At 38.8% G+C, this 23,430-nt stretch overlaps 1 protein-coding gene across 4 annotated transcripts in view; it reads right to left on the bottom strand.

Annotated features, from left to right (window-relative positions):
• Window positions 1–10,305: 10,305 nt before the first annotated feature.
• Window positions 10,306–23,430, bottom strand: part of PKN1 (protein kinase N1) — a 79,660-nt gene continuing 66,535 nt past the window's right edge. For 3 of the 4 annotated variants that reach the window (XM_087709731.1, XM_087709732.1, XM_087709733.1), the window contains exons 10-22: window positions 22,153–22,228; window positions 21,108–21,264; window positions 20,242–20,338; window positions 20,074–20,156; window positions 18,771–18,849; window positions 15,922–16,013; window positions 15,524–15,700; window positions 15,185–15,247; window positions 14,379–14,455; window positions 13,663–13,805; window positions 12,955–13,062; window positions 12,604–12,684; window positions 10,306–11,930 (exon numbers count right to left, since the gene is read on the bottom strand). In XM_087709731.1, the coding sequence (XP_087565857.1) occupies window positions 11,727–11,930; window positions 12,604–12,684; window positions 12,955–13,062; window positions 13,663–13,805; window positions 14,379–14,455; window positions 15,185–15,247; window positions 15,524–15,700; window positions 15,922–16,013; window positions 18,771–18,849; window positions 20,074–20,156; window positions 20,242–20,338; window positions 21,108–21,264; window positions 22,153–22,228 (1,437 nt within the window). In that variant the 3' untranslated portion in view covers window positions 10,306–11,726. The remainder of the gene's footprint in view (window positions 11,931–12,603; window positions 12,685–12,954; window positions 13,063–13,662; window positions 13,806–14,378; window positions 14,456–15,184; window positions 15,248–15,523; window positions 15,701–15,921; window positions 16,014–18,770; window positions 18,850–20,073; window positions 20,157–20,241; window positions 20,339–21,107; window positions 21,265–22,152; window positions 22,229–23,430) is intronic. The other variant, XM_087709730.1, reaches the window with a different exon arrangement.

Consider the following 23,430-nt stretch of genomic DNA (forward strand, 5'->3'; position numbering starts at 1 on the left):
ATAACAAGAGTTTCTAAACTTCCTTTCATGATCACCATTTAGAATTTATACCAAATTTCCTCTTATCAAACCAATACATATGTGTACATTGTTATCATTATCAATTATTTATCTAACTATATCCATTATCACTCCATTTTTAACATAATGCTCTAATTTTAACTAAATTTGACTAATATTTTGTTATTAGTTTTCATATCTCAACCTGTGTCTTTTCACTAATAATGCAGTCTTATATCTTTTGTCATTTGTGGAATTAGTCTTCTGGTTATTTTCTGAATCAAATTTGTGTGGACTTCTCTTCGCAACTTGTTGCTTTTTGCATATCTTGTAAAATCTTGAGACCCTCTGTCCGCTTCTTTAATCAGCTTATCTTTGGTTATCAATAGTGCTTTTTTCAAATGTTTCTCTCCTTGGATCCATCAATTCTTCTCTTTTTTCTTCTTCTACACCTTGAAATCTGGGGTAGAGCTCCTTTCCATCTATCTTCCCCTTCCATGTTCCATTCTTTCCATCTCCAACCACACTCAGTTTACTGTCAGTATCCACAATTATCTTGCCTCTTTGTTCATTTTTCCCTTGGGCTTTTAGGACTGTAACCTCCACTTTTTCCATTTGCTGGATATCTTCAATTTTTCCATCAAATTTTACTGCATTACAATCTATATTGTCCAATCCCTTCTCAATTCTCTCTGTTGTTTCTAATAATTTTTGAATTTCAAACATAATATGTTGTAATGTTATGGTTTCTTTTGGTTGCACCATACTTCCAACTAGTAAATACTGCCATTCTAGTTTCAAAATAAGATTTTGTTATCACTTCACTCCAGCTACCAAAGAAACATCCAAAGAGCACCTGTGTAAACAACCCCTGCTCTTCTCCTTATCTCTTCTGTAAACAAGCTGAAGCCTTTGAAGTGCAAAGTCAAAAGATCAAAGAAAAAAAAGAGAAAGCAATATTACAAGGACTCAGCCTCCAACCTCCAAGTGGCAGTGTAACTTCTTTTCCCTCTGATGTTACTACCCTGTTTATATTCCTTTTATATCTTCTTTATATCCCAGGCTTAAAAGAAACAAAATTCTTAAATGGAGCAAAATAAAGAGAAAAAAACCCACCAAACCAATATTATAAAAATAAAGAAAAAGATTTAATCCATAGGTAAAAAAAGAAATAGAAGAAGAAAAACCAATACTTTCACTTTAAAAAGTAGGAAATACTTGAAAAACTTCCATCCATTAAAAAAAAGAAGGATAACATGCTGTCCAATATAGCTTAATTTCACCGCTTATTTTCTTTTCTTTGCAAGTTTAATTTAGCTTTGATTTGGGGGGGGGGGCAATCTCTTTTATAACAATAAAATTTCCTCACCAGATGGACACACTTCTCTTTCCGCTTTCCTCCCGTTGCGGAGCTGTCCCAACTTCAGCAGCTTTTGGCTGCACTTCTGTTGCCGGCAAGAAGAGATTCTCTTGGATCAATCAGGGACTTTATGATGTCCCTGAGATCAGCAAGACGTACTCTTCCCTGTCACCGTCTCTTTGGGATGGTTTAGGTCCAAAAGAACCGTACAGCGGCAAAAGTATCGACTGCGGTCTCGGAACTTCAGGATTGCATGTACTGACATGCATTTATGACAGTTCACATGAGATCCCCTTTTGTGACTTACTGACAAGCAAAGAATTTAGGGAAGCTAGATTCACTTAATAATTGTGTTACTGAGTTAATAACTGTAGTGATTCCCTTAACAACTGTGGCCAGAAAGGAAATAAAATGGGATAAAAATTCATTTAACAAGTATCTTGCTTATGATCTGAAATGTTGGTCTTAAATGTGGTCGCAAGTCGAGGACTACCTGTAAAAACAGGAACTTAGTCTAACACACATCCTATTTTGTTTTCAGGAAAAAAAGGAAGCTGAATAGCCACTTCTCATCTTTCTTCATAGAAAAATGTGAAGTTTTTACCTGGGAACTAACTGTGTTTCAGAATATCTGTTTTGTACTATGATGCTGTTGTGTGAGTCACACATAATCCAGATTTTTGTAGTGATGGAAATAAGATGTACATGTGAATCTGTCTCCAAGTTCAATCTTATCTTCAAAAGCACTTCCACATAATGAACTTTTACAATCATATTTAAAATTCTGTTATACAGTTAATGAAAATATATACCGTTTTTCAATGCAAATTAGTAAAATAATCTGAATAATTTTAAAGAACTTTAAAAAGGATTTACTGCCATCTAAGTGGGCATAACAGTGATATTTCCCCCAAAAAACTACAAAGAAAAACATCCCATTTTAAATGTTATTGAAAGTTTTATGACCTGAAGAATTCTTTGAAGAACTAAAAAGAATAAAAGCCCCCAGCAATTTAACAATCATTTTATATTATGGGGAAATTTTCATGGAATATATATTTGCTTTCTTGTCTTTCCAGATGCTTCTTTACGGTGTGTGATGGACCAGTATTTTTTAGCAAAAACTTGAATGTGAACATTTTCAATGAGTGTTGAACTCTTTTTTTTATTTTTTAAGGAACTCTAAAATACTTCAGGAGAAAGATTCCCACATGTAGATATTTTGTTATTAGCAAACTGGCACTAAACTCTGCCAGTTTCACAAACTGAAACTGAAATTGGCAGAAAGCTAAATATACAGATAACAGAAAAATCTCATCAGTTAGGTACCCTATGGCCTACTTATTTTCTAACTTTTTATTCTCTAAATTAATTCTAAATGAACATATTTAAGATAAAGTCAAAATGTTAATTTCTAATTAATTAGAAATTTCTCACCTTGAACCTATTAATTTCTACAACTAACCTATTAGATTCTACAACTGCAAATGCCAGTGTTCAAAAGTTAAGAATTACCCTATTGGATACTGGCGATTTATGTTATATGACAAAAATTGCACTCATTCTAAAATATCTCCATTGGATTAAGTTTTGGAACTTTTGGGGGGGGGGGCATCAATTGGAAATAAACATGATGTTACAAAGGACATGCCCAGTACTTATCCACTTTCCTTCCTTAATCATGCTTTGTTCTTTTCAGCAGACAATGGCGATTGGGGAATGGTTACTAACATGAATAAACATCTGATCTATATCAGTGGTGGGTTCCGGATCCCGTTGCAACCAATACGGTTGGAACGGAGCCCAACGTCCTCCACATGAACACACATGGTGCACGCACACACATGTGTGGCGTGCGCATCCATCATACCTTCCAGCGATGCCTCTGCAAGCCTCCACGACGCTCCAGCTGCTCAGCAGAGTGTTGCGCAGGTGCTGTATGTGCCATGAGCATGCGCAGAAGTGTTGAAGGCTTTAAAGGACAGGTAAGGAGCTCAGACAGGTGGGTGGGCCCTTTGGAGCATCGTACCAGAACAGTACCTGGTTCTCCGGGCACGCTTCAGTACACCTGTACCGGGGCGTACTGCCTACAACCCAGTGTTAGGTAAGCTCCCCATTGGGAGAACGAGTACATTCATAGAAGCGTTGTGAGAGTTATGTTGAACAACACACAAACCAGCATACAGAGACACTGCAGTTTAAATAGGCTTTTACTTTCGTGGAAGTAGAGCTATCAGAGCCCATCAAACAGTCCAAGTCATACACGGATAAGACAGTCAGTCATCAATGTCTTTCAGTTAAGGGATCATCTAAATAACCTAGTCCATAATCATACAAACAGTCTGGTACTCAAAGTTTGCTAGCAGTTGCAAAACTTACAATAGCTCACGGCACTTTCTAACAGCCAGCTTCCAAAACACTCAGATCAGATCAGCCCAGCATCTAATGAACAGAGAGCTAACAGTCATTCTGGCTCCCTCTTATGGCCAATTGAGAAAAACAGCAACCAATCACATTTTATAGTATCTTTTAAAGAAACAGGTATAGCATTGCTATATGATTTAGATATTGCCAACCCAACCGTTAGATTATATTCCTAACACCCACCACTGATCTATATGGTCTAATAGTGCAAAACACCCAGAAACCTACCACTAAATACCTGTTTATTTTCTTCTAATCTCCATTATAGATCAAAGTTCCTGTTTAGAGATGTCTTAACAGATCTTAAACACGTGGTTAGGGATACTCTCCATTTGGTACTTGTGCCCTGGTCTTCTATCTGGAATGCTGCAGTGTGTTGTATAAGGGGCTGCCTTTGAAAAGTGTTCAGGTACAAAATGTATCCACGCAAGCAAACTTGGGCACCCAAAGAACTGCAGGTGCAACACCTCTGCTATGCAAACTACATTGATCTGCTTTGGGAACAATTCAAGATGTTGTTATGACCTTTAAAATCCTACACAGCACAGGACCGGGCTAGCTACAAAACTGTCTTCACCCCATCATATCAGCACATTCTATCCGGTCAGGAAGGAAAGATATGTTGCAGACCCCCTTAAGTTAAATAATTCTGACTAGCAGGGTCAAGGAAGAGAGCTTTCTCTGCCATTGTCCCCACTGTTTGAAACATCATCCTCTTTAAGGGTGAGGTGGCTTTTCAAAAATATCTAAAAACCTGGTTCTGCCATCTCAATTGGAGCTCAGAGGAGCAGCTGTGGGGCTGATTAGGAGAGCCCTTCTCTGCTTTTTAATTAACTTTTAATGTCAACGTTATCTTTACCTCTATTTTAATTTTTTATTTAGTTCTCACGTTTGTAACCTTTTATTTGTACCCTCTCAAGGAGGCTCTCTGTGAAGGAGAAGGGCGGTTCTTAAATGGGATCAATAAATGTTTATTATCATTCTCCTAGCATTGAGCTTTGCAGATTAGGTGGTATTTCTCAATCACCTCCTCCCGTTTTCCCAACACCAGAAAACCTAGGACTGAAAGAGAACGCTGGATTTCAGTCTCGATTGCATATTTTGAGGGGGTTGGACGACGTGATACTGCAGCTACCCAATTCCTAACGTTGTTAATGTCGCCGACGCCGATTCCATTATAATTTATATACAGCCGCAACCATCTCAGCTCCGGGTCCGCTTCCACCAGCCTCGCGGCCGCAGCCACAACTTCAAAATTAACTGAGGAAAGTCCTTGAGAGGCAAACGCGTAGCTAAGTCGTAGGTCACAGACGGGAAGGCGAAAGCTGTAAACTACTCGCCCTGAGTGGAAAGGAAACCCGCCGGGAGCCCCGCCTCGAGACTCAGCGGAGTAGAGCGCCAGGGAAGGGCGCGGTTACCTTTGCAGGAGGGGAAGGCTTGCATCACTGTAGGGTCAAGAGGTGACGGTAAGCTGCAGCTGTTCCTTGCAGCAGCCGAATGGTTAAAAAGGCGGAAAAATGGTGCGCCTTGTATTATGCACCGCTTGTGTGGGCGCCTCCATAGAGTTTGAAAGACACGTGCATTTCCACGAAAGTCTCGCCGGCTACTCTTACTACTACTACTACTGGTTGAATTTCACAGCCCGGAAGATGGTGAGGCGAGCTTCGCCGCAGGCCACGGCTGCAGCAACATCGCTCTTGAACTCCAGCCAGCAAATTTCCGGGAGCCGCAATGTTCCCGGAAGGGTCGGGCGAGGTTGAGAATCGAAACAATATAATATATATATTAAAAAATAGCTCTTAAGTGAAGCCGTGCGGCAAGCAATTCTCTTTCCCTCCTGACCGCTTTCAATGCGACCTGCTTTTAGAGATGCTTTTCAGCAATCTTGCAACCAGCACTCAAATGTTTCAGACCAGAAGCATTTATATATATATATATATATATATATATTTGGGGAATGTTGGTGGAACATCTGCTGGAAAAAGCTAATTGCTTTCAGCATCACTGCTTATTTATTCTTTTACCTGGATCTTACCTTGTTGTCAGATGTGTACAATATCATGTCAAACTTCAAAAGATCAATTGGTTTAAACTCATTGCATGACTTTGGGCTAGTTTTGTTTTAGCCCCTGGCCGACCCAGGATAGATTCTGGAAAGACATGGTAGACGAGTTCTCTCTATGACCTTGTTGAGCCCCTGGAGTACAGGTGGGATATGAATCTAAGAAGGGGCTGGGCTTGGTGACTGCCCTTCCTGTCTTACTTAATGGCCAGCTTTGTAGTCTCAATATGTAAAAAGGGTCGAATCCTCCCTAGACACTGTCTCTGGGGCTTCAAGCAGATTGAAAGCGAAACCAAATAGGATAGATTGCTTAAAAATCCAAACCTCAGTGTCTACTGAATAGAGACACTTACTGCACACTGAATTGCAGCATAAAGGTTAATCACCACCACAATCTCTTGATTGGAGGTCATCTCAGTAATAGGCAAGTGGATAAAAGACTTACCTACATAGACATTTCAATAGCTTTTCCCAATAGCACAAAAGAGATAGTATTTTCCTCTCACAAATCATAATCCCTTTGCAATACTCATAATTGGTGTTGTGCAGTTATTACTGATAGTGGCCATATCATACTGTCACACAATATAAATATCTATATAGGAGGGTGGGGTTTAATAAATTAAAGGTCTTCGGTGTGGAGAAATACTAATTTATTATTTCAAACTTGGGTATCAATCTTTACAGGTAGTCCACAATATACAACCACAGTCAAGACCATAATTTCTATTGCTAAGCAAGGTGGATGTTAAATGAATCTGGCTTCCCCCATTGACTTTGCTTGTTGGAAGCCAGCTGGGAAGGCCGCAAATGATGATCCCATGACCCCAGCATACTGCAGCCATCTAAACACATGCCAGTTGCCCAGTGCCTGAATTATGATCATGTGACCATAGGGATGGCGTGAGAGTCATAAATTGCTTTTTTCAGTGCCATTGTAACTTGGATTACCAAACAAATAATTTTAAATTGAGCTTCCTGTGTATGGATTCAGCATTTATTTCAATTACCCTCTACAGGTAGTGACTGCCTTGTTTAGTGACTGCAGTTACTACGGTGATGAAAAAGTAATTTTACAATCCCTGCATGTCTGTAAAGCAAAAAAAAAGATGAAATAATGTCATAATGCAGTGGTTAGAGTGCAGTACTGTAGGCTACTTCTGATGACTGCCAACTGTCTGCAATTGGCAGTTCGATTCTCACCAGGCTTAAGAGTCAACACTCAGCCTTCCATCCTTCCAAGGTGGGTAAAATGAGGACCCAGATTATTGGGGGCAATATGCTGACTCTGTAAACTGCTTAGAGAGGGTTGTAAAGCATGGTAAAGCAGTATATGTCTAAGTGCTATTGCTATAAGTAGTCAGTTTCACTTAACAACCACTTAGCTTAAGAACCAAGTTGCTAGTCCCAATTGTAGTAGCCAGACAAAGACTACTTGTACTTAAATTGTAAAGAATACAGATTATTAAGTAGAAGAAGAAATGAATATGAAACTATTATGGAAACTTTTACCAGAGCAACTTTGGTTATCCCTCCAAAGTAATAAGAGGTGGTGTTTCTGATGAAGGTTGGTACTAGTTTCCTAATACAGGGATATGCTTTATGAGCTGTTTAGTTGAAACAGTGTTCTTATTTTTGCTCCAAAACCACCTCTTTCCTCCCACTGTAAGAGAGAGAAATTTCCCTAGTTTCAAAAGACAAATTAACTGATGCTTCCAAACTGAATCCAACCAAGCACTGATAGGGAATTTATGTTTTTTGTGAAGATACATTTAATGGCATTATTGAAACTTTTCTATCAGTGTAGTAATGAGGCTAAAAAATGTAGTGGGAGAAGGCAAATTTGCCACAATTTATGATTCAGTTCCACTAGCTTCAATGTTGCAAAAACAAATGTTATATAAAAGACAATCCAGATTAATATGGAGTAATTTCACAGTAATTGGATCTCTGTCTAGAGTCATAAGGTCACCTTTTTGTAGTCACTGTTCATCTAGTACAAGGATATGCATTATAAACAAGGTGTTTATTTTGTAACAAGGCAATAAAGGAGAATGAGCACCTAATTCAACAACTTTCCTGGAAAACTATTTGCACTTTATTATAATGCACACATTTACTCTCTAGTCTTAAGAGGAATTTGGTCTTAGTACTCTGCATCCAGCAGATTACATTCATTCTTATGGAAACAAGTGTTAATTTCCCCTCTGCTGCCAAAGCCACTGTAGAACTAAGACTGTGGGTCTAGAACAGGGATGTCAAACTCGATTTCATTGAGGGCTGCATCAGGGTTGTATTTGATCTTAGAGGGCCAGGATAGGCGTGGCCAGGATGGGCATGGATAGCTTGACGTCACTCGTGTTGGGGCACCTGTGGCGGCCCGAGTGCCTATGCTAGCGAAAACGGGCTCCCGAGCTCCGTTTTCAGCTCCCACAGCCTTTTGCAACCCTCTTACCAGTGAAAACAGAGGTCAGGAGGGCTGCACGTGGCCCTCCTGAGCTCTGTTTGTGCTGGCAGAAGTACCGCGGGCTGTTCCTTCACTGTTTCCAGGATGGCCCGGCAGGCCAGATCTAAGTACTTTGCAGGCCAGATCTGGTCCCCAGGCCTTGAGTTTGACATTCCTGGTCGAGAATCTAATTTGAAGGAAGGCTAGAATACCCTTCACATGCCCTACCTCTTGAATGATGAATGTTCAGCTAAAGGAATTTTTGTTTTTGCCAATATCTTCCAATATTTTGATAAACTCAATACATTTGTAGTGAAATGTATACAGTTTAAAACTCAGGCTTTATAACACAGTGCGGTCCTGGTCAGGCAACAGAGGTAGTAACAATAATAAAGGAAACTCAATGAACGAGACAGTTTTAGCATGATAGTGTCTCTTAGCACAAATTCACATAGCTACTAAGATTGGACATGTCTTGGAAAAGATCTAAAAGGCAGAAGAGGAGGCACACAGGAAGTTAAAACCCTTTCTGCTAATAAAGGCTATTCTTCAGAATTCATGTTGCAATTTCTCTGCAATTTCTGTGATCTAGATTACACCAGGACTATCTCCATAATGGAGGACTGAAACCTGAAGTTCTGATTTTAGAGCAGGCTGTGCTGCAATTAAAAATAATGAATGCATCCATCTTTTCTGCTGATTTAAAAAAAAAAGCAAGCAACTAGTGGTCTGCCATCCAGATGACTGCTAGAATCAAGTTTTCTGCATCTTTTGCTGTTATCTAGTGGTTGTCCAGATGTGTGCAGTCCACTTCTGGTAATGTAACACAGAGGTACAGAAGGAGCAAACAAAAATTAAAACCTCATGTGATAAATGATAAACCACATGTATGCTTGAATTCCTCTCTAAGCGTCATTCTTAATCCTTCCCAATAGAGTGACTATTCCTTTTCCTTACCATGCACAACACAGTAACAGCAGCCTAGAAGGAAACTTTGTTGCTTTCTTTAAATAAAAATTGCCTGCTCCAATAATTCACTTCCGGTACAAGACTACATGAGACTTGAAAAGTCTTCTTTGAGAGAGAAAAAAAGAAAGATATAAAAGTTCTGTCTCATTTTATGTAATAAATCAGACTTTCCTTTCTTAAAAATGGCAGGTTTGTTCTGATCTCCTGACCAAATGTATTTTAAAGAGATGTACTTTGGCAATCTTTCTACACAAAGTGATGGCAGGGACCTCTAAAAATGTTTTTACTCCAGGCATAACTCATAATACTAGGCACAGTATACTATTTTTTTTTAAAAGATAATGTATTGCATTTGAGCTATTGCGATTTTTGTTTATGCTTCTCTATAACTGCATTCAAAAATTTCAGATCATCTGTAAGGAAGTAAGTCATATTAATAAAAAGTAGAATACTTCCCAATGAGGGCTGAAGAAAGGCAACTAATCATTTCGTAGTACAGGTGATCCTGATGCAGAACGAACCTAATGAAGTTATTTTAATGTGGACAATTGTAATAGATGTTGCATTTTGAAGAGAATTGTGCTTTCATTAGACACACCGCAAAGATCTTCTCCTTTCTGATTGCCTCTTTCTTCATGAATATTTAATTGCCAGAGCAATAACTCAAAACTCTATCTAGCCCTGCACAGTACCGGTATATCTTCTTACTGGCAAAATGGGACAAGCACAAATATATTGTCACTAGTGAAAGTTACAAATACTAGAGGCAAAATTGTTGATAAAACTAACAAATTAGCAAGATGTGTCTGGGCAATGGCTGACTTCTATTAAATCATAAGCCAATCTCACCGAGTTTGCACAACACACTGAACCATAAATTAACCAGCTACATTTTAGTCTACAGAGTTATACAAACCTATTCCTGCCTTATGTATTTCATTTCTTGCTCTGATGTACTTGCTGTCCATTTATAACTTTTCTCTGTTTTCTCTCTCTTCAGCTCCCTTTTTTCTCTCTAACTACAGAAGATCTATTACAGAAAAATAAACTACAATAGCTATTTTTTTTATTGTAAAGGTCTAAGTTATCTGTCCGAAAGTGTCCAAACCACTTTTTCTCCTGAGATCTGATATACTCTCTTGGCATAATGGTATACAGATCTCCAAGAAAACTGGGATATAAAATGGAAACCAAACAATTTTGTCATCATTTCCAAATGATGGATTTGAGTTCATGTTGCTCTGAAATCCACAATGATTTTGCTGTATAATCAAGTATATCCCCTCACTTAATCAAGTATTTTGTCCTGAGAAATCCTTCTCCAGTTTAAAATATTAAATGAGCCTCTGCATGTATGGTTTGTTGGCCATTTAACTGAAAACTAGCTGTGCAGGTGTAGGTATGTAGGTTCTTACACTGTTCAAGTGTGATATAATTCTCATTAAATTACTATAATTTGGTGACAAGAATCACACGAGCAAGAATTTTTCACTTGTTGCCACTATTTTCTTGATTGTTTCTTGCAATTATTTTAATGCAATTATTTCCCAACTAGGCCTAGATGTTCATCAATACCCAAACAAATTTGTTCAGAGTATGAGAGTTAGAATTTCAAGAAGTTTTCTACCCCAGCTACCACCATGGGATGGGCACCAAGCCTGTGAATTCCAAGAAAGGGTAAGATAATAATTTACACACATACACTAGCGGTATATATGTCTATCGTATGAACCTGGAGTTAATTCTTGAGGGGAAAAAAACCAAGAGCTTTTTGTAAATGGTTATCAAGAAAGCCCAGAATTACAGAATTGGTTCAAAATCGACCCAAGAGAGTTTGTGCACCGTTAACTGAATACTGACAGAAAGCTGTGATGCAGAATGAGATTCACTTTTTCCTTCTGGGTTAGAATTTGAAGCAGTAAATTTCAGCAATAGTATCAGAAAGGCAACCCCCCTTTTTTCACAATATGGTTTTAAAAAATCCTTCACAATAGTATGTTAGGGCAGAGAATGGCCCTTTGACTTCAGCATCTCCAGTACTGGTGGATTCCTAATAGTTTTGCTTGTTCCAGTAGAAAGTTTGGGAATCATTGTAGACAAATAACAGTTTCATGAAGATGCAGGTTGACATAGTTATGTTGGCTGTCAATTTTTCTTTCTCCCTTTCCTTCTCTTTCCTCCCCTCCCTTTGAGCCAGCAAGTACCCAACTTTCTGCATGAATTATACTGCGTTCTGCGCAATGCAGAAAAATTACTGGAATTTGCCCTTCTAATCCCAGAGCAGGCATACATTGGTGAACACTACTGGTTCCACATTATGTTAGCAATGTGATTGGGTTTTTCTGGATTTCGCTTCTGGGGCTAGCAGGCAGTATTAGGAAGTGTCTTTGAGTCAATGGAGGAACAGAATTCTGCCTCACTGAGCTGGCAGTGTTGAGGAAATCTCCTTGCCCTCACTTCCGGAGCTAGCAGACACTGGAGACATAGTCAAAATCTTTGAAAGCATCCTGTTCCTTTTGGGTGAGGGGCCGTGATTCACGGGGTGGTGTCAGCACAGCTGCTTCAGCAGTAAACTCCTCATCAAAGTTGCTGATGTCTTCACGGCCCTTAATTACTGGCACAAAAGGTGGTTTGAGCTTACGAGCCAGCAAAGCTTCCCAGTCAATGCTCTGTGTGCAGGGGGGAAAAAAGTAAGAAATCTTGACTTCCTTGAGAAGATTGTTAATATTAATCAGAAAAGGAAATTATGTAACTAAACACACCATGAGTCCTTTATCTGAAGCAAGAAGAGTACACAAAATAAGCTACAAGATACTGGAAATATATGAAGCCTACAGCAATAGTTAACAATAAAAACCATCCATTTCAGAGCAAGAAGCTTTCTTTTCAAAATCCGTATCTGGTAGCCATTCATTTGAGCTGTGCTTCTTTTGAGGTACTTCATTTGAGCTATAGACTTTAGATGCAGAAACAGTGCAGGGAATCTTCCACTTCAGGAAAACTGTACACAGACAGTAAAAGTGTTTTGGGTGCAACAAGACTGCTTTTTTTAAAAAATAGCATAAGCATTCACAAACTGGCATCCATGTGATCAGATACAATAGTCTATGTTTTAATGGATTAAAATTTCCTTGTCTTTAAAACAGACATAAGGGATCTGCTTTTAACACTAGCACAGAGTGACCTTCTTTAAGAAGGCACAAAGGAACACTGTCTTGGTTGCTCTGATACAGCCCTAGTGAAGGATGGTCTCAATTGATAGTTTTAGTCCAGAAGATGGTGCAGAGCTTTCTCCATAACTAACAATCAGAAGAAAGAATAGAAAAGGAACAAAGTACTGACTCTGAAAAATGGGTGCTTCTTCACATCCTCTGCATCGCGCTCACTAGATCCCAAGCGCCTTTCTGGATTCCGACGCAGTAGCTGATGAAAAGTGAAGTTGTCAACATCAAATCAACATGGGCAGACAAAACAACTCTCATCTACCACTTTCTCCCACAAGCCCAGAACAGTGTTTTACATGACTATTGTACCCCAAACCTAATGTCACGGATGGAAACATTGCACCTAAACCTATGTCCATTATGTTCAAGTCTCCCTCCCTGCTTTCTCCTAATGCCGCAACCCAATTAGAAGAATCCCCTCTCCAGTTTTAGTCCTGGCAAATTTACAGCTGAAGCAAGAGGCACTCACCCGGCGCATGATTCCAATTGCCTCTGTGGAAAGAAAACGAGGGTAGCGCACTTCATCATTGACAATGCTGTCAAATACTTCTTCTTCATCATCTCCTGGGAATGGGGACTACAACATCAATTGGGACAGAATCAGATGTCAGTCTGGGTTCTTCCATCATTCTCAGAACCAATTTCCACCCATTCTCACCATTCCTAGATTTCCAGAAAAACTTGAGAAAATGGATCAGCATCTTCCAACCTGGACAGTTTCCAGACTTGAAGTCCCAGAATTGAAGCAACAGCCATGCTTCCTGGAGAACTTTGAAAGTCTGGAGACCACACACTTGGAAGTTGCCAAGATTAAGAAATACTTTGACCTGCTATATCAAGCTCCCTGTGAAGTATTTCAACCTTGTTTGTTATGCCACACATTTAAACACCCCATTTAGTTTATTTTCTCTTTAATATTTTAATGGCATACTTCAAACAGGATGTAAAGTCCCATTTCCAAGCATCAAGGTTGACTCAGTCTTCCATCCTTCCAAGGGGGGTAAAATGAGGACCCAGATTATTGGGGGAAATAGGCTGATTCTGTAAACCCTTTAGAGAGGGCTGTAAAGCACTGTGAAGTGGTATATAAGTCTAAGTGCTCTTGCTCTTGCTATCTAATCCAAAAAAACATTTTTACCCACTTGCTGTTTTCCATAATTACATAAGGGTGACTTACCTCGCCTACAAGCATCTCATAAATAAGGACCCCCAAGCCCCACCAGTCGACTGCTCTTGTGTAGGAGGTATCTGTAAGCACCTCAGGAGCCAGAAACTCTGGTGTCCCACAGAATGTGCTGGTACGGTCAGCATAGCCCATTCCTGGCAAACAAAGGAAAGCTCTATTAAAAATATGACTTCAGCAACAATCCTCAACCAAAGTGTAGAGAAGAACAAGAATTTTGAAATCTTCATAGAAAGTTCTGAAGTAGGAACAGGATTGTCCACAGCTGGTGGGGGAGGAGGGTGAATGGCATCCAAATGGTGAGTGTACAACTGAGCAACTGAAGTCCCACCCCACCCCTAATGCATCTCACACAGGTAAAATGGTGTGGGACTTGGTCACCTGGTTACATTTGACATTTAGATGTTATTGACCACAACCCCTAAAAACACCCCTGAATAGGGACTTTTTTCCAACTGCTAACTTCTATATTTTTGTATATTGTAAGACTACCACATACATGCATGGTGATTGTACAAAAAAATCTTGGCAAAACAGATGCTTCTCTCACCTCTTTTGCAGTCTCTTTTCTCCCTAACTGGCAACTAAGGCATTTTTTGAAGCTTCTGCTAATCAAGCCAGTATAATGCTAAGAGACACCTTATGTTTTCATTTTATTTAAAATATTTATGCCAACTTTTGGAGACAATTATCCCATCCCCCCAAATCACCTTCTTTGCAGAGGCCAAAATCTGCAATTTTCACAAAGCCTTCTGTGTCCAATAGTAAGTTGTCCAGCTTCAGATCCCTGAAGGATAAGAAAACTTTTAAATAAAATAACTACTGTATTTTGCAGGAATTGTTACCTACTGCCACAAATGTTACTAAGGCAAATGTTTTACACAGGAATCCTCCATTATAACCTTACATCTTTGTGGCAGAATCTAAAGACATGACTACATTTCAAAAGTCATATTTAGGAGAAATGGTATGAACAACATTTATCCTTGCTAAGTGAAAGTAGTTACTCAAATGAAAAGAGTTGGAAATTAGTATGCAAATTGTTCTTCCTTATTGACTGCTCATTAAGCAACCAAAATTATGACCACATTGAAAAAGGAGAATTAGGACTAGTCCTCATATTTGTAGCTCTCACAGTGTCCCCGGAATCATGTAATTTGGGCACTTGACAATCAGTGCATATTTACATGGTTACAGTATCCTGGAATCGTTGATGACCTTCAAAATTATCTTCCAAAAAGCAAAGTCAATAGGGAAGCTGGCAGGAAGTCTCAAGTTAAACTAACATAACATCATAGTATGATTTACTTAATGACTGCAGCTAGAACAGACATTGCAAGTTGCAGTCATATGACATTTCACTTTCCAACTCTGCCAGTAGCTATGGAATTACCGATCCCAACTGTGGTTGGTAAATGAGGACTAGCTATAGTGTAATAATATGATAATATGGAAGGATGAGAAAAAACTAGGAAAGAAAGGAAATATATGGAATGGCTTTAATAGTGATGCTTACCTATATACTATCTTGTGGTCATGAAGAAACTGCAGCCCCAGGACAACACAAGCAGCATAAAACCTGAAGGTGAGAACACATTGTGAAACCACAGCAGCACAGGTAACGCCAGCTCTATTCTAGTAGCCAACAATGATTTCCATTTGTGGGAGTTATAATCTAAGGGTGAACTATAATATAATAAATAAATAGGACTGAAAACCAAGATCTAAATCTGCTCTCAGTATATTGGAAGGATAGCAACATTTAAAATGGCACCCAACAAGATCCTTTCAGGAACTCTTTAGCTTCATTTTTCCATTGTAAGGTCTGTCTTCTCCTCTCTGATGTGGCACTTACGTTGCACGTGGCTCTGAGAAAACATCGGTGTGTATGTGCATCATGAGGTCACCACCTGCTGTGTACTCCATGACGAAACAGACATGCTGGGGTGTCTGGAAACAGGCGAAAAGGTTCACTAGGAAAGGATGCCGTGCTTGGGTCACAATCTCAAAAATCCGCTTCTCACACATCAGGCTAGGAAGAAGGGGAAAACTATTATCAGGATGGGAGACAGCCATGTACAATTCCATCCTCAGCCATGTTAACTATCACTTTCATAATTGCCGTGGTGCACAACTACACATCATTCAAAAGAACAGACCTTGACAGACTTGCACATGTGAGCGGTTCTATACTATGATTATATATTTGTCTGGGCATTTACCTTTTCCATTTCTAACTCCCAGTTAACTCACCTCTCTACTTCATCTCTTGCAACAATATCCCCTTTCTTTAAGGCCTTAATAGCAAACAGTTCTTTTGTTCGGTGTAACTCAGATAACAACACCTATATAAAAAATGAACAGAAGCAAAGTCATTAGTTAAGATATTGATCGGTGACTAGGAATAGTGGTCAGGAAATGCAAAGGAGGCTCACAGAGGGGAAAAAAATCTTTCAGCTCTGTATCAGGTTGTTCTCAGCTTGATTGTTTTTTAGTATTCTGATTTTGATCAGGCATATAAACCTAATATATGGTTAAGTCCTACTGTAATAACTGATCTTCTGTTGGTAACACCAACAGTTATTATAAAAAAAAATGTCATCCTATTTTTCCAAGATATATATATGTTATGAAAGGGTTCACTTAACACAGATAAAATATGACTTTAGTTATTTTAAAAAAAGAAACATTCTAAAAGCATAATGGTTGTTTTGGCTATATTTAAGGCATATGTTCGTAGGCATATGACTGAACAAGCTTCGGGGGGAAATAAAACACGTAAAAAGAGTTGGAAAATAAAATTTAGGAGCTTTTAAAACATATACAAGAGAACCTACAATGGAACTGCATAAAGTATTATGCCTATTAAAGTGGAACTTAATTCCTTTTGTGCATTTGATATACAATGTTCATTAAAAGACAACAACCACAGAGCATCAGTTCTTCCACTGTGAATGTCCAGAACAAAGTATGTGATTCTGATCTAATAAGCCATTAAAAAAAAAAGTTTGAAATACTGACTCAAAGGAAGAAAATATACAGAATCAGGTGGTTTATCTAGATCATCTTTGTAGCCTAGAGAACCTCTTGAAATAATTTTCAAAAAATACGAAAGCCTCATAATACAATTCACTTCAAACTGACACTTTTATGACCTTTTCAACAAAATGGGAACGCATGTTTATGACCTTTGCAATATAAAGTGGCATGCTGACAGCTAAATCATGGTGCATAAAAATTCTCACCACTGCGACACTGGCTTCAAGCAGCACACACAAAGTGGAAGCTATTCTCACGATACCTAACCTTCCGTAAAAGGGACCTTCCTAATGCACAGGTCTCCAACCGTGGCCACTTTAAGACCTGTGGACTTCAACTCCCAAAATTTCCCGGCAATCATGGCTGGCCATAAGTCTTAAAGTTGTCAAGGTTGGAGTCCCCCGTCCCAAAGGATTGCAACCACTTGTAGATTAGCACAAGGCCGCCTCTGTAGGAAGACCACCTCTCTCATTGGATATTGTGTCTGTCAAAAGCTTCTGAAAAATGGAAAGATAAGTTGAGTGCAGGGTGACTGGATGGAAGGCATCTAAGGCAATGGCAGCTTCATGTATGCTGGTAGCCCCAGGAGCCAATTGAGGCTCCTGGACATTGCTAGGAGGGAAGCAGGTCCAGGGCTACAGCAGCTTCATATGTACCAGTAACCCTTGGAACTGATCAAGGGCTTCACATACGGCTGGGTGGAGAGCAGTCTGAAAACTTTCAGGACTGTGGTAGCTTCGCATGCACTATAGTCCTTGGAGCATCCAATGCCTCCTAGCCCATAGAAGCTTTGTGTGTGCCAACAGGCCCTGGGCCTCCCAGAGCTTCCCCCATTCCTTAAGGAACCTCCATATTCTGCTTAACAGCAGCAATTGGGTGAGATGGGGTGGTGCTTGTTGAGCGAAGCAGTCACATGAAGAGTCACTTAATGACTGCTTCACTCAAATGATAAGAGATTTTGGGCCCAATTGTGGTCTTCAGTCAAGATTTAGCTACATTGGAGTTACAAAGGAAACCTATTAAAGTTTCAAAAGACTTGGTGAAGAAGAATAAATAAAAGAAAAAGATGAAAAATCAGTATTACTTCAAGATCACTATATATATGTGTGTGTGTGTATATATATATATATATATATATATATGTGTGTGTGTGTGTGTGTGTGTGTGTGTGTGTGTGTGTGTACACCGATATATATATATATATATATATATATATATATATATATATATATATATATATATATATATATATATATATATATATATATATATATATATACATACACACACACACACACACACACACACACACACACACACACACACACAGACACATAGACACACACACACACACACACACTTACTATAGAGTTTGAAAAATTTCAAACAGATTTATAAATTATTAGGAATGTTTTTATAGGAGCCATCCATTAAATCTTCTTAATCTAAAAAAATTATCATACAATGATAGGGGCTTTAATTGTCCTGAATGTCAACTTTATCATATATATATATATATGTTGAGTTGCATTTCATTATGGAACCAAATTATTATCTGGCTGTCTTTGATAGGATAGAAACGAGTGGTCCCCTTTTTAGTCACAATTTTATTCAATTTCAAATATTAAAGTTGTAACAAAATATTAGTCATTTATGACAGAAAGAGACAGTGCTGCCAAGAATTTCTGATGAAGATCAAATTTAGTATCTAGATCCTTGAGAATCTTGAGATGGTATTAGTTGTTTGCTCTCTGTTTAGGAATTTAGTTCTTTTTGATATAATGGAAAGATTGATTAATATTTTTCTGTGTGGTCAAGATTTAGTGCTAAGTTTAAAAACTGAGCTGTTTCATTGTATACCATTCTATCTTTCTTTTACCTATTTTCTTTCTTAACAATAACATGTATTAACAATGAAAGGAACCTGGACTTCAGCATTCTACCCTGTGTTTACTCTCACTCTGCTACTAATTGATGCCTCTGCATCCACCAAGATGGAGGCAGATGTTTTGTACTTGAGAGAGATACTTGGAAAAACTGGGGGGAGGGCATGCAATACTCACTTTGCCAAAGTGCCCACGACCTAGCACAGCTACAAACAGGAAATCATCCATAGTGAGAGGTGTTTTTCTCAGATGGCTGCTACAAAAAAGAAGAGTGAGTCAGGTATGGCTCCCTACCACCAGCTCTACCATAACGTACATATATACAAATTCTTAAAGAAATAAAGTTGTTAAAGAAAGTCAATGGTTTAGAAAATCTGAAAATCTGAGTGCATCTTATACACTAAATACAGAATTTTTTTGCCTCTTGAAACCCTGCCCCCTTCACCAAAATGGTCGTGCAGAGTCTGTATGAGGCTTTCAGAGTGCTCCTGGGGGCTGGGGAGGGCAAAAATGAGCAAAAAACGGGCCATTTTTTGCTTAATTCCCTCCCCCCACAGGAGCACTCTATAAGCCTCCTAAAGGCTATGCATGCAATTTTTTTGACAAAAAATGAGCCCGTTTTTGCAAAAAAGGGCCGGTTTTTGCTCATTTTGGGGGTCCACACCCCAGGAGCATTCTACAAGTCTCCTAAAGGCTAGTCATGCATTTTTTTAAAAAAACAGGGCCGTTTTTGCAAAAAAAAAATAAAAAAATACCCGGGCCATTTTTGGGAGGCCTGCAGAGTGCAAAATCTTTTTTTAATTTGCCTCTTCAAAATCTTGGTGCATCTTATACTCTGATGCATCTTATACTTGGTAAGTAGGATTGAAATTAGCAAAACAAATCACCCCTACTTTTTTATACAGGGACTTATCAAAATAATTGTATCTTGTACAATCACATGAAAAAAGAACTTATATGGGATAAATGCAGATGTAATTGATGGCATACCACCAGATTTAACTGACATAATTTTATCAGCAAGCACATACAAGATGTAGGTCAAGGTGAGGGAGAAAAGCAAAGAAACATCTAAAGACAAGGAAATTATCTGTGTTTTGCCTAGAGATATATTAACTCAACTCCCATTAGAATTCACTGCTTGCAAGGTGAGCTGTAAATGTTCTACCGTGATGGGAAATTAAATCATTTATTATCAAACATTTTGCTGGTGACATTTATTTCCTCAGACATCACTATATGCATTAGTGTTTTGAACCACTATGCATTGTGCACTTTTAATGAAGCAAATCCTAGGTAGAAAAATCAGTGTATCAGCAACTATGCATTTATTTGCAACACAAGCTGTTTATCATATGCTGACAGAACAAGGGGTTAGAGATATAAATGACCCATTTCAAAGGAAAGGGTAATTAATAGCAAGATAAAATAATTAAACAGTATATGATGGCAGAAAACAGGGGTGAAAGCTGTTTCCTACCTGTGAAAAGTACTTCCAGATCCTCTAGTCTCACCTCCTGAACCTAACTCCATCTGAAAGACCTCCTCCCCAGCTTGTGAAGTCTGTAAAGAAATAGAAATATAAAAAAGAAGTAACTGCTGGAAAACAGTAGCCTCACTGCTGACAAACTGAAAAGGAGACACTTACCAGTAAGACCTTCCCAGGAAGCTCAGCATCATCCTGGCCCAAATGCCCAATTTGAATTCTATCCCCGTCCAAATTCAGCTTCTCGATGGCAATGTCCCTGGATGGGGGTAAATGCCAATCTTAAGAATCACATGGAAAATTACTACAGAACCTACAACCTGAGGAGAAGTTGCGTTAATTCAGGTATTTACTCCAGAACATCAGGGGGTTGAGACACTGATGGCTTTCCAAATGTTTCTGAACTACAAGCAGCTCTAGCCTTCAGGGTCAACAGTAAGAGATGTAGTAAGCTAAACATGGGAACTATAATACTGAGGTGATTTAGCAGGGCATCTTGTGGTCCAAGGAATTTTACATTAGTCCCTCAAATACAGGCAGTTCGACTGCTCAGCAGTTAAGATGCTGGGCATGTCAGTTGAAAGCTGACAGCCCTGGTTCAAGACACGAACATTGCTCAATGGGGTGAGCTCCTGTTTTGGCCTAGCTTCTGCCAATCTAACAGTTCAAAAGCATGCAAATGTGAATAGATAATTAAGTACCACTTTGGTGGGAAGGAGAGAGTGCTCCATGACATCTTGCTGGCCACATGATCACAAAAATATCTTTGGACAACATTGGCTCAATGGTCTCTGGAACGGAGAGAGCTACCCCTTATGTTAGGACTAGCAGAGTAAATCTGCAGGGATACCTTTCTTTCCTCAATATATGGATTCAGAAATATCCAAACCTTAACTTTCTTTCAATCAGCCAATAGCAATGAAATAAAAGAAGTATAATATGAAAAAAGAAAACATGGTTTTTAAATGCTGCAGCAGCTAAGATTTTTAACTGCTCAGCCCTCACCTTCAAGTATAAGAAACACCTACCCAGAGGTATGCCTACTTTCTGAGCCAGATGTTGGAGTCATCTGCGTTGAGGGGCTATAAGTGCCTGTAGTACTGGCAGTGGGAATGATGCGTCGCAGGAGACGTACCCATGTGGCAATATCAATATTCATCTGACGAGCACGCAAGAAAGCTTTCCCTAGGAACGAAACAGATGAGGAAGAACAGCTGGAATTTTGCAAGTGATGGCAGGCATATACATTTAAGATTCCTTGACTGATGGGGTCGGCAGCATGCCCCTTCTGCCAGATCACTACTGTATATCCAATGTAAGCTATTATCCTTTTACACCCAGCTCCATCCAACATGGATTAGGAAACCTGAAGGCCTCCAAATGTTATCGAACTCTAATCCTCATTAAATTCAGTCAACCTATCCCCAAAGTATAGATTATAATAAAGCTGTTATGGTAAAGGATCTTTTGTGAGAATCAGGTTAAATTAAAGATACCGAGGTACTCTTAATATTTAAAGTATGGTATGTATGTTTCTAGATACCAATGCTTGTGTATTTATCTCATAAAAGACACAGGTATTTAACAATTAATGAAATTGCTTGAAAGTTGAATGGCTTCAACTTCTGAAGCCATTTTATGAAAATGATGTGTTCAACTTATGGAATGGAATATTTAAATGCAGCAAAAAAATAGCTGAGTATGTTACTAAATTTCATTGGGGAGGCCAATAAGTTACTTTTCTGCCCAAGATCCTAGCAGGAAATGTTCCCTTGGAGGGGAAAAAAAAATACTTTGGAGAAGCTCATCCTTGGCCTGATCATCCTCATCCTTCCTCATTTACACAATGAGAATAATGTGAACAACCACAAATGATATGCAACAGATCTTCGACAAGAAAAATATGCGAATGTGATATTCCAGCACCTTATTTCGAATGTCATTTCTGTCTCAAAGCTAACCAAGCTGGCAATCTGTATGACCCGATCGTTCAACATTGTAGACTAAGGAAGTGCCCAAGCAGACCAAGCAAAGCTGGCTGATCAAGATTCAAACCGTGGTCTGATTCCTTACCTTGCTGCTTGGAAAAGATCTTCTTCTGTCGCTGGAGCTTGGGTATGCGCTCAATGACAGGGTTAAAAAAGATAACCTGCAGCAAGAGAATGTACTGTAAGCCAGGCAAAGGTGCAGTGCATCCTGAGATAGAGCTGCAACACTGCTGCAGTGAAAAGCAGCCTTGAGGCTCTGAGGCTGTTCAGCAAGTTAGATCGACCCAGATGCAAACAGCAACCTCTGGCTGTCTGGGGCTGAGGAGCCTCCATCAAAAAGGAGGAATTCAGTCTTCCTCCTCATCCATCATCAGCATCTTAGCCATCACAGTGCAAGGCTCCTCCCCCCTCAGTTCTACTGCCCCACTTTCTACAAAAGCTGAAAGGTCAAACCCCCAAAACCAAACCCATAACCAGAAATCCCAGATGTTTATTTATGAATACTTTCCTACTACTCTTTATCTTTAGTACATTCAAAGTGAATCACAACCTGGCTGAATTATAAAATAAACACAGTTCCAAAAATGATTAAGGCCATAGGTTTAACAAATAAATTAGAGAAAGATTTTTTTAAAAATCTTGGAAGAATACAAAATCTTAGCAGCATGACAGAAGAGTTCAAAGTGTGGGATCCAGCCCCATGCTAAAACCTCAAGACTTTGCAAGCAAGCACATCTAGTATGGCTTTTGGAGAGTCACAACCTCTGGATAAGAACCTCTAACCCAATTAATGAAGGACAACAAAACCAAAATATTTTCACTTCACTTAGCATCTCAAGGATAGTGTTAATTATAAGCAAATAATCTTGTAGTGTGAATTGTTTGTGATGGCAAAAAATTTCTATAAAGTAAAAAAGTTTCATTAGAAACTGACCAATATTAAAATGATGAAATATTTATCCATTACAATCCATTATTTTATGATGATTTGAAATTTAGCATCATGTAATATGCAGGACATCAAAAAATAACAATGTTTTCCCAGACTATTTGACAATTTTGCTCAGTAATTCTACAGTTATACATTTATTTTTTAAAGCTGAGCTTTTATTACAGGGACATTTCCACTTATCTGTTCTATAAATAGTAATAAATTATACATTGAGGTATTCCACAGATAATTCACGTTTTAGTGTAATTTAGTTCCAATCTAGAGCTAAAATATTCCATCATCATATACTGATTTGATCGCTGAAAATTGCAATATCATTTTTCAAGGACAATGAGGGAATATCTTATCCAATATTAAGCATGGGCGATGCACATAAAGAAAAAAATGAGGCTGATTAAAATATGGGGGATT

This window comes from Thamnophis sirtalis, unplaced genomic scaffold, assembly GCF_051295495.1.
Source record: "Thamnophis sirtalis isolate CommonGarterSnake01/CBP01778 unplaced genomic scaffold, rThaSir2_p1.2 scaffold_3, whole genome shotgun sequence".
In the NCBI taxonomy this organism is placed as follows: domain Eukaryota; kingdom Metazoa; phylum Chordata; class Lepidosauria; order Squamata; family Natricidae; genus Thamnophis; species Thamnophis sirtalis.